The 11860-nt window shown below is 40.9% G+C and overlaps 2 protein-coding genes across 4 annotated transcripts; both read left to right on the top strand.

The window, feature by feature from the left end:
- The first annotated feature begins 3838 nt into the window (after nt 1–3838).
- Nucleotides 3839–7640, top strand: LOC103463759 (uncharacterized). 2 transcript variants are annotated; one of them, XM_008407334.3, is made up of 6 exons: nt 3839–3989; nt 4227–4267; nt 4355–4429; nt 4523–4712; nt 5366–5686; nt 7411–7640. In XM_008407334.3, the coding sequence occupies exons 1-6, from the start codon at nt 3923–3925 to the stop codon at nt 7632–7634; spliced, it is 918 nt and encodes a 305-aa protein (XP_008405556.2). In that variant the 5' UTR covers nt 3839–3922; the 3' UTR covers nt 7635–7640. The 2 variants fall into 2 exon arrangements, with proteins under 2 accessions (XP_008405556.2, XP_008405557.2); XM_008407335.2 differs by lacking the exon at nt 7411–7640 and having other exon boundaries at nt 5366–5970.
- Nucleotides 7458–11643, top strand: faslg (Fas ligand (TNF superfamily, member 6)). Of its 2 annotated transcripts, XM_081606511.1 has the most exons (5): nt 7458–7554; nt 9853–10011; nt 10521–10569; nt 10677–10751; nt 10831–11643. In XM_081606511.1, the coding sequence occupies exons 2-5, from the start codon at nt 9895–9897 to the stop codon at nt 11247–11249; spliced, it is 660 nt and encodes a 219-aa protein (XP_081462637.1). In that variant the 5' UTR covers nt 7458–7554; nt 9853–9894; the 3' UTR covers nt 11250–11643. The 2 variants fall into 2 exon arrangements, with proteins under 2 accessions (XP_081462637.1, XP_008405554.2); XM_008407332.3 differs by lacking the exon at nt 7458–7554 and having other exon boundaries at nt 9739–10011.
- Nucleotides 11644–11860: the final 217 nt, after the last annotated feature.

Here is an 11860-nt window from a genome sequence, read left to right as displayed (position 1 = left end):
GTCAAGGTTCAATAATGTGCAGAAAGCAAGATGTTAGAGAGCTGAAACATTTTATTATTTGAACAGCAAGAAAAGACTGGTGCCTATTTCCAGCAGTCATTGGGCAAGAAAAAAAAAAACTTCAACAAAATGCAATCACTGACATAAGTAAATCAAAGAATTATAGCAACATAGCCTTTCTGAAGTCACTCAACAACAAGACTTTGTTTTGCAGTTGAGCAGGCCAATGATGAAGATGCTCCTCTGCAATGTGCTGCATGCACGATACACCAGGACACACGGTGAGGGTTCATAAGCTAAGGGTAAACTGTGCACATAGGAAGTTAAGCTGCAAAGCTACAAATATGACGTGAAGATGCAGCTGCAGGTCACAGACAGAAAAGACAAACCCAGCATGTGCTCAGTGAGAAATACTGTTAAAGCAGATAATGTACAATAATGGCGACGTCTAGAAGCTCAAATCCTGCAGAAAAGTCCCAGTCCTATAAAATATATCATTCTGCTTATTTAATTCTGCGTCACTGTGAGTTACTGGTTGTAATTTCCACTGCAACAGCAAACATTGAGTCTTAAAGCCCTTTGCTGGTACACATTTCCTGTAATTAGCACTGGCATGTCAGGAAGTCCTATTCTTTCATTGAGTTTAAGACTCTTTGTTAGGGTATTTTCTAATCTGTAAAACTGAACCACACAAAGATCATGAGTTTTATTGCCTTCCTTTGCAAAGGGACAGATCGCTGGCCCTCAACCCACTCGGGACCGAAGGTCAGTGAGCTCTGAGCTCCCCAGCAAAAGGGAGAACACTTTAATGAGAAACCGTTATGCTGCTGGACAGTGGAAAATTACATTCAACTCACCCCCCATCTGGTGAACAAAGAAAACAAAACTTTACTTGAGAAAAGGCAAAACTAGTTAAAGTGTGTACCTTGTGCACAACAGTTATAGTTTTGAACATTCTTAATCATACAAACATAAATTTAAAAAAAAAAAAAAACAAAATGATAAGAAATAAAACCTTAAAATTTCTAACACTCTTCCTAAACATATTTGAAGCCTTTGGCCCATTTTTTAATATGCAGACATTTAATGCAGAATACAGGATTATTTTATCATGATCCGCCCCTGAATCCTAAGACAGTTGGTCTGCATGCTTCAACATGACAATAACAGAGAAACAATCCGAAAAGCTCATTAAAAATGCTGCAGTTTTCCCCAATAAAGACGTAACTTCTAAGGCTGAGAAACACTTCAATGTACTGATGAGGATACCCTTATGGTGGTGCTGAACATACAGCATCTTCATCTGAGACCACTGCATCACACAGTATCAGAAGATCATCGGCCTGTATATAAGAAATCAAACTTTAAGGTTATGGAAGTCACAGTAGTTTGCTAAGGCTTTCATCTCTTTTGAACCTTTTCACATTTTCTCACATTGAAGACACATCTTACCAGGCCCTGCGACAGACTGGCGACCTGTCCAGATGGATGGATGGATGGATGGATGGATGGATGGATCTTACCAGATCAACACAAAGTTGAGCACTCTTCATCAGAAAGATGGCTAGATGGTTTTTATGCCTTTTCAATCACCCACACTGGGAACCCCCTTTACGCTGATGCTCCATAATAAAATGGACTGCAACTAAGTCATTTAACTTGCAAAGAGAGTCCACTTGTGTTTTAAACTCATTTTCAGTAGCTTCTGCACAGGCTTCTAGCAGCCAGAAAGTGACAGGTCAGATGTGAGAATATGATAACTTACCTGCAATTACTCTTACACTCCACAACCCTTGCCTTATAGAAAGTGTTAAAAATGAAGTCGTTGTTTTAAGAAAACCAGAAGGCCTAGTTGCAGTTTTCCACAAGCCATAAGTGGCACAGCAAAGATGTGAGGGAAGGCGCTCTGGTCAGATAAAACCAAAGCTAAACTTTCTGACCCGGTGCTAAAAAGCAATCTGCAAGACTGCACATAACCCTAAACACACTGTGGACTCTGCTTGCTGAATGCAAAAGCACACCACACTTTTCAGATCTTTCTTTGTAAAACATTTTCAGTACCATTATTTTTGGCTTTATTTCACAACTATGCTGTACATAGTTGTGAAATAAAGCTAGGCCTGTTACATAAAATCCTACTAAAATACCCTGATGTTCATTGGTACCATAATACAGAAGCGACGTTATGAAATATTTCTTGTGGTCCTGCACCTTAATTTCTTGTGAGCTGTTTTTTTGTGTGGTTGCTTTGCTGCAAATTGTAACAGCATGATAGAGACGCATATCAGAGGAGCGGTTCGTGTTGTTTCTTCCTGTCTGATTCTTAATAAAAGGTCTAAGAAATACAAATCTAACACCACAGGCTCTTAGGGCGCAGGGTGGGATTTTTTTTCTTTCTTCGTTTTCTGTCATTTCAGATATTTTCTGTTACTTGCAAGCTGCAACCCCCCTACTACCCCCCCACACACACATCAACTTTCCACTTCAATGATATTAATCAGAAGGAGGTACACACTCATGGTGACAGTGCTGAATTGGCATATTTTCCTTTTGTTGGAAATCATAATGGGGCCAAACAGAGTATTAAAAGACCAAGTCAGGTTTTTTTTTTTGGGGGGGGGGGAAACAAGACTAAACATGGAGATATTCCTGGTTTTTCACCTCCCAAAAGACTTGTTGGGAAATGAGTTACATCTTTATTATTATTCTTGTTAATAAAGCACAATGAATTACCCTACACTAATATTTATGAAATGTTCAAACAAAATTAACACAGCAAGACTTGGTAGTAACATGATAGGCCTTGATAGGCTAACTATGTAGCTATCTGAAGTCTAATTCATTTATCTATGCCATTTATCCATGAAAGGTCGTGGTGGCAGTAGGTCGGTCACAATAAGCAATAAATCAATTAATCACACGATAAATGAAAACGAGATAATTTGCATTTGCATAATTTATCGTTTTTCTCTTTCCACCAAAAACTGGATGACAAATGTCCTCAGACTGGTGATTTGGTAAATCAGATAAATATGTTTACAGAGACTTCATAATTCATTTAATTTGTAGTTTCTGTTGTCTTATTTATTTGTTTACTTTTTTGGGGGGGATATTTAAAATGTCTTCCAGTTCCAGTATTAAATGTTGACTAAAATTTAAAATGTATTAATCTTTGAGAACGTGTTCTTGTAATATTATATCATTGCCATTTTGTTACTTGAAAATGGTCTCAAAACAACAATATTATCGCTTATCGCAATATTTTCTTGGACAATTTATCGTCCAGCAAAATTTGTTATTGTGACAGGCCTCAGTGCCTATCCCTGGCAGTCATAGAGAGATAGGCAGGATACACCCTGGACAGGTCGCCAGTTCATCACAGAGCAACACAGAGACACATGGACACACTTATACCTAAGGGAAAGAGTGAGCAATTCCTTTAACAGCCATGTTTGTGGACACTGTGTGGAATCTGGAGTAAAACAAAGAGAATGCTGTAATAAGACAAACTTTTTCAAGATATGAAAATATTTTCTTCTGTGTTTGTCATATTCTATGGAATCCAAAATGTGTCCATATGTCCTGGATAATTCTGTGAGTGATGGTTCTTGAATCACTGACTTCAGTCACAGTGCATGCCCTGTGAATCTCCCTCAATATTTGAATAAGCCTTTCTTCATAATTCTCTCAAGGCTGCCACACCTTTTACTTGGACCCAGCTCAGCTTTTGTTTCACAGCAATAACCTTTTGTTATTTTCCTTCCATATTTTACAGAACGAGCTGCTCTGTCCCAGCCGCCATTTAGATTTACAGACACGTCCCCTTTAAGACTCAACTTTCCTTTGGTATCACGTGGCACTTGTTGTAGATCACGTGAGTTTGTTTTGGCTGAGTCGCGGCTCAATATTGCAACTTCAATCCATGGCAAGAAACGAGGAGAAACAACAGGGAAGACTGAACAGACTGTGGCTACAGAAAGAGAGAGAGGGTAAATAGTTACCGTCTGTAGAACATGGCGCCATTTTATTCATATTCTGCTAATAAGAACCCTGCGAGTTTCCAATCAACTAGCTTTACCTGTTAGCTTCACTCGTGCTAAGTTGTTGCTGTCAATGCAGGGATACAGTATTATTATTATTCTAAATCTATATCCCACATGAAGTAGCGGGTTTTTTTGTGTTGCTTTGTTCTGAGCAGGTGAACTAATGAAACATTTATTTTCCAGAGGGACGGCTTAAAGATGTAAATAAGCGTCGACCCAAACTGGTAATGAATCTAATAAAATGTTTTCTTAAAGCCATTGAAGCCGAACTCTTTAACGAAGAATAAACTTTAAACCACGTCCCTTCACAGTCTACTCTCAATTCAGCTCCGTCTGTAAAAAAGTGGATTCCCAGCATCAAAAGTGAGATCGAGTATTACCTGCAGGTAAGAGAGCTGCTTGGTGAGTTGTAAAGGGATCATCGGTCCTTGTTTGTTGACCCAGTACTCTGCATTGTTTTGTTTTTGTCCACTCCTCAGCAATCCCAGCTTCCTCATTACCCGGAGAGGAAGATAGCTGAGTTCCAGCTGCACATCGAGGCTTTGGAAAAAGAATACAAAAGCTTCATAAGCAAGCTACGAGCTCTAGACCCCTCATGCAAGCACAAACCGTGGACTCCCAGAGCCTACAGCAAACGGAGAGGAGAGACTCAAGACCCACCAAATGCTGGTCAGTGCTTTGGTTGTCACAGGAAATGAAAGTGCCAGTATCTAGACTGTCTGATGACTAATTTAGTTGCTTTGCTCTCCTGAAAAACCACCTATTAGTTTCCAAATAAGCTTTAGAAACTAATAAGTGGTTTCTAAAGCTTATTTAGAAACCACTAAATATACTTTAAACACTGCTGTATGCCAGTACGCCACTGCTGTAAACACAATATTGGCAGCTTCGGTGCATGCTACAGAAATGAGCAATGAGTAAAAGTTAAGGTTAAATCTACTCTGTTGCCTGCACATATCTGAATATTCAGCTGTTTTAAATAATTACATTGTTCACAAGTGCTTGGTATACTTCTGTCTCACGTTTGTAAGGAACTGTATATGATGTAGCTTGATTCTTTAACTTTATATGTACGAAGAAAAATTTAATGCTGGATAATCTAAGACATACTCGCACAGTAGTTCAGTAGATTTCAATCATATGCAAATCAGTTCTATTTATATCCTTTGAGCCACGGCTGAATGCCACATAGTGCAACATATCACCGTCACACCAACAAGCTCAAACAGCAGAGTTGTTGTTTTTTTTATATTATGTTTTGAGTTGCAGAGAAATCTCACAAACTACTTATGATTAACTGTCTCTATGTCTCTTATTCATAGGTAAAAACCCTCGACTTAATGAGCTGTATGATGAAGGGAGCCAGAAGAGCAGAGGTGAGAGTGACTCTGCAAGCGATTCTCCTGGATGTTTTCGGTCCTTAGCAACAGCGGCGACCTGCAGCTTTTCAGACACCAGGCTTCACAGCCTCGTTCCCACTAGCGCCGTCTCAGATGAAAGTTCAGTCCAGGATCAGCCGCTCTCCTTCGACCAGACGCGACTGGCGGTGGCTGCAGCTGCGTTCAGAGGACCGGCTCTGCGCCAGAGTTCCACCCAAACACAGAACCTCGCCAGGATGCTGCAGTCTGGCCTTCCCAACCTCAGTAAGTTCCACTCACAGCAAACGGTTGAGTTTAAAAGCTGGAGCCCAGAGAGAAATGAGAAGCCCACAAGTGGTTCTGTGGTGAAAACGGAACAAAGCGCTGTTCAAGAAAACAACTCGAGCTGCGCAGCAGCGTCTGACTCGGAGCTAACGGAGGACAAGAGTGGACACATCCTGGGACTTGATTGTTACTCCTCTTCTGATGAGGACACTAACACGTAGTGATTTTTTAAATTGGTTTTGTTAAAAAGTGTGTAACCTAAATTAAAATATTATATTTTGTAATGATGGTCAAATTTCTTTAAAGCACATATCTTTGTTCTTGAATTACAGGCTACATTAGTTACAAGAACATAGCATAGGCAAAAAATAAAAAACAGAAAAGAATTAAATTGAACAGAACTGTTGCTGAGTTGGTTTGCCTGGATCAGATCTATGTTTGCATTGCAAAAAAAAAAATCAGTTTTAGAAAAACAAGATTTATTCTAAATGCCAGAATTAAAGACAAATGGAAGCACAGAGAGCACTAAAATAAGTTATAATAATAAAAATAAAATGAATAATTATAACAGTTCTACTGAGAGCTTTCCTCTGATGTACTATTTCATAATATAGGTGACACTTTCAAATGACTTTTTTGTCTTAGTGGGGGCTTAATTACCTTCTACTGTTTGGTTGTGACCTAAGTACAATACTGTAATTTGTTGTTATAGTCTAACAGAAAGAGCCTTGTGGCTTCAAACAATGTGGCAGCGGTTTGAAATTTTTGTTTCATAACTTTGAAGTGATGCACGGTTTGCAACAATTTTACAAAAGAGAGCTAAAAAAGTGAGGTGTGCCTTCATACACCTTGGATTTTATTTGCGTAAAATCCAAATGCAAATAATAAATAGAGTTTACGTTTGTGGAACTAAAGAAAGAGGACCCAAAGCTTCGAACATCTTGCACAGACATTTTAGTCCAACGACCAGGAATGGAAAGAGTGTGGTTAAACTGCAAACACTGCATGACATCCCCACCTCCTACACTGAAAAGGCAACGATGACATTATTCAGAAGTGGCTCTGATGATTATGGTAATTCAGGGGGAGCTGCACAAATCCATAATTCATTCATGAAAATCTTTAGTCACTCAATCCGCAGATCTGACTTGCATGGAAACGTGACAAAAAAGAAAGATATCAGAAATAAATTTTTGCCTGGAAGATAAAACAAGCATGCTAATGTCAAATAAAATCCAAGTTAATATTCACCTTCAAAAGGTTGTGTGTTTGGGAACTAACCTCATAAGCCATCCTGAAAACACCTTCTGTAACAGGCTGAACATGTAAGACATGAGGATATAAATGTATTTTTTTTAAGTTGAGTTTAGTTACCTGAAAATAAAAGAAAAATATTCAATTGATAACAATTGGTAACAATGTCCTTAAAATAGGTAAAACAAACTGAACAAAGTTTAAGTTTAACACCAACTGTAAACTGGTTAATAAAAAAAACTGAGCTACCCAACAAAAGACAAAGATGAAGAAAAAAAAAAACTGACTGAGCTGAGCAGTTTGGCACAAAATAGCCAAAAAAAAAAAAAAATTAAACTAAACAATACAAACATCTAGTTAGACACCAAACAGAACTTCAAGTCAATGATTCAATGCATAAATAAAAACTGATGCATACATTGATTTAAACTAATTCAGGGCAAATGGCCGTTCTGTGCTCTTCTTGACAGAAATGCACTTAGTGTTGCCCGATCAGCACTTCCTGTCTGTGGTCATGTTGCACACCATTGCACATCTTGCAGTGCCCACCCTCAGCACCAGGATGAGAAAAAAAATGCATTTAACAAAGTTGGACGTTCAAAACATAACTGCACGTAAGTATAAAAGTAACAGTGCCAAACATTACATTTGCATCATGTTTTTGAATATCAACAAAATAGCTACTAATGTGTAATGTGCATATTGACATTCACTGCAGGTGTGCCCTAAAGTGAAGCACGGTGGTGGCCACATCATTATGTGGGTTTTTTTTCTTGGAGAAAAGGAAGCTGGCAGAGTTTATAAGAAGATTAATGAATTTTAACACTGGACAAACCTGAAGGGAAGAATGCAGGTTTATTTGTGAAAGTTTATTTAGTAAGAATATGCATATTCTTACTAAATATATGTGTATTTATTCTTTTGTTTCACTAATTATGTGCTGCTTCATGTTGGTCTATCACATAAATCCAAATTCAATATATTAAAGTGCATTGCTTTGTCATCACAAGATTTCGCATGGCACAAATGCGTTTGCCAGGAACCTCTTATGAAATGGTAATTCATCAAATGTGCCGTGCAAAACTAAATATCCGTTTTCAAAAAAAAAAAAAAGAACCAACTTAGTGTCATTCTCTCCAGGTAACGAACTTCGTTGTCATTTGTTCTGCTTTATTTGTGTCATCAGTCACCCAGACCACAGCTACCTGCAGCCAAAGAGAGGAAGACGGTGGGAAACAAAATGACTGAGAAACGCGCTTGCTGATTCAGAGATTCGTTTTTATTACACTCGCCTGCTTATAATAACTGGAGCAGCAGCCTGCTGGTTAGACCCCAAAACCCCACCCTCCCACCTCGCCGGCTGGGTGCTGATGCCGCTAGTGTTGCTGCGAGCGCCTCTTTCAGCATGACACTTCTGGGAAACAGGCACATCAGCTTGCAGGCTACCGGCAGTCTGTGAAGTTTATGGTTAAGCTTGACGTAATTGCCCTTTAACTTGGGAGCTGCGTGTGCGCGCTGCGAGCTGGGTTTCCCTTCGGCTGCTTCGGCCTGGAGAAACGAAAGAAAATGTTTGCAGCGCCGTTCTGACGCTCACCTTGCTGTGGAAACCCAGGAGGCTTTTGTGTGTAGATGACAGGTAGACCTCACAAGAGAATAGTTTCTCTTCACTTGACATGAAATGTGGTTTGCCTCCATTTGCAGCATGGAGTGAAGTTTCAGTATGCCTGTCTACTTGCTTCACAGATACTGCACAAAATATCATATACAGGAATTTCTCACTTATCTTTTCATCTGAAAACAAGATTTTTTTTTTTTTTTTAGCCAAACCACCCAAGGGGCTTTGAAAAGACCTCAAGATATGCCATCAGCATGTCTTTACTTTTCTTTTGACAACAGGTAGTCTTGCAAGTGGAAAGTGTTGCATCCGCAACTGAAGCCGCATTGCACTTGCTCAATATCCAACGAAACAAACCCAAACTGGTGTGAAGACCGCAGCAGCAGCATGGGGTGCCAGTCCGGTGGAAGGAAGCCTGGCTCATGTGCTCCTTCCTGCAAGCTGTCTCAGAATAACGTGCCGGCTTTGTGCTTCATCTGTTTCAGTGATCGTCTCTATACGAGTCTCAGTGAAGCAGACAGCACACAAGCCAATGCACGGAGCTCGTTCCTTTTCATGTGGCAGCCGCTTCTTCCCACCGAGAACACGCGGTGTGCTTTTGAAACTGCTGCATCACTGTTTACCAACACGCAGGGCCACCCATCCACCCTGACACAGATAAAGAATGCATCAGAAAACACGTTTAATTGGGTCGGAGTCCGACTCGGTGAGAAGAGGGTCAGCTATTTTTGCGTTCGACTGAAAAACGCCTCCCGACGGGCGACGTTGCTTAATCTTTCCTTTCGTGGAATTTGTGAACAGGTTTCTTTATGTAGAAGAGGAGAGGGTGGTTAGTGAGGTAGGGGTCAGCTAGACCTCAAATTTCCTTTCGTGCAGCTAACCTACATAACTATATAAAGAAAGGTTTGCACATAGATCCAAAGTCACCTGGTTATGTTGAGAAAGATTAGGAAGCAAAACCAAACAGATCAGATTGTGTAACTAATCAGAGTGGCTGCTTCTCAATTGAGGAACTTTAGTGTTGAATACTAAATGGGAGGCGTGGGAGGCAGTGGGTGGTGAATGCTCTGACAGCTTCTTGGGTTCGACGTGAAAAGGGTTTCTCAGACACAAGTCCACACCTCCTTCAGTTCAGAGCAGTCAGACTCGCAGACAACTCGTCCTCCCAGTAGGGTCCTGCACCATGAGCTACGACCAGAGGTACCCGATCCCTCAGGTGTTCCTGGTGGACGAGGGTGGCGGTCGGGGCCAGTCGGCGACGCAGCCGAACCTCATCCCCTGCTGGTCGTTCCCGCAGGCCCGGGAGACCGTGAGGAGCCGCAGCAAGAGCCGAGGCTGCATGGGGGTCAGCTGCAGCCTGGTCATGATAGTGCTGATGTTGTTCCTGCTGGTGTTCGCAGCCCTGGGCTTTGAAGCCTGGCAGATCCTGAGACTCCAGGAAAAACTCAAAAATAGGGTAAGGACTGGCACACACACACACACACACACACACAAAAGTAAATTACAGAATTTATTTTTTTAAAATTGGATTTTGCATTGTGTAGAATATTTTCTTGAAGCTCTTCTTATTGATAAGGAACAAATATGTTTGCCAAGACTCATGTGTTTGTGAGCACTGTTCAGTAGCAAGACCTGAAAGTGTCTTTACATATGGAGGTGGTACCTGGGAGGTGTCAGGTGGGAGAATGGAACCAAGGCTGGAAAGTTTGGGCAGACCTGCAAAGTTTAATAATTAATTTGAAACCTTTGAAAATGAAAATAGCTTCACTTGTGAACTCTGACATTTAAAATGCAAGCCAGAGCCTCTTGCTGTTCCACTGTGGTCACCCGTCCATTCAGACAGGATATCCTCTATCTCACATGTGCCGCGGCACAGCTTTCAGCTTTAGAAAAAAAAAAAAAACTGAGATGCACGTCTCCTATGTGATGTGGTATTGACTTTCTGTTTCTTTTATTTCCCTCAAGGTTGAACCTGACCCCGTGACTGAGTCTCATGGACCCCAGAAGCAAATTGGTATGCGAACACTGTGTTCTCTGCACACGCAGCCGTCCTTTATGTTGAAAATGTTCTTGATGGTGAACAAAAACAGTTGATGTGAGCTAATCTGATGGCCATTTCAGGTCTCTACAACCCCGACTCAAACGGAGAAGAGAAAACAGAAGAGAAAACCAAGAAACCTGCAGCTCATGTTCTCGGTGAGGTTCCTATTAACCCGAAGACGAATCGTTGATTTTCTTAAGTCCACGTTGCTTAATGTAATCGTCTCCCTTGCAGGGCGCATTGACCATCATCCATTCAAAATGACTTTGCGATGGGAACCGAAAGCAGGCCAGGCCTTCACCTCTGGGTCGGTCGCTTACAAAATCGAAGACGGCGCCCTGCAGGTCAACGAGTCGGGGCTCTACCACGTTTACTCTCGAGTGGAGCTGATCTTCAATAACTGCCAGCCCACCTCCTCGTTCGATCACGTCGTGTTCGTGAGGCGGGCGGGACAGTCCGAACTCCTGACTCTGATGCAGGCCCACAGGTCGGGTTTCTGCGTCCAGAAACCCAACAGCCCGTGGACTGCAGAGAATTACCTCGGCGGTGGCCTGCAGCTGATGAAGTTCGACAGGGTCTACGTGAACGTGTCGCACCCGACCTATCTCAGCCACTCACATTATGGCAACTTCTTCGGTCTGTACAAGATCTGAAGAGTTTCAATTGTTCCGGCTTTGTTTCATTGTGCAGTAGTTTTGCTCTGAATCAGGAGGGAAGTTTACTCATAACTTCCACAAAGAGATCCTTTGATTGTATGTTTTTTTTATCCGTTATACCTGGACTATATATATTCTGTTTTGCAATATAGAAACCCAAAGATGACGGTGCACTTTTTTGTTCATTGGCAGCTCAAAGCAAAACAGCACAGAGAAATAAACAGCATTTTTACACCTCAGTTTTTTTGCCTTCATGGAAAATGTCGAGTTAGTTGACACTAAGATGCTGATTTAGTTGTAGCATTTTCAGTATTTATTTTTGTCTGTATGCCTGTAATATAGGATGGGTGTTTAAAAAAAAAAAAGATAATAAAGGAATGTATTAAGCCGATTTCTGTGTGTTGAAGCAAAAGTAAAATGATGAATGTTTTTTGTGAAATCTGACTGTGTTTCGTAATTGAGTATATTCTGCCTTGGGTGGAACCCCCACGCTAGTTTTGATTATGACCACTGGAAAGTATTTGCATAATTGTGCTGATTGTGAGCTTCACTATCATAGATTCCACTAAGGCAGAGAGGCAGCAATGTCAGACTCAAGCTTTTATTCA

This window comes from Poecilia reticulata, chromosome 4 (assembly GCF_904066995.2).
Source record: "Poecilia reticulata chromosome 4, P_reticulata-male-v2, whole genome shotgun sequence".
Taxonomy (NCBI): domain Eukaryota; kingdom Metazoa; phylum Chordata; class Actinopteri; order Cyprinodontiformes; family Poeciliidae; genus Poecilia; species Poecilia reticulata.
Note: the sequence above shows the minus strand (reverse complement) of the source record. Positions and strands in the feature narration are given on the sequence as shown.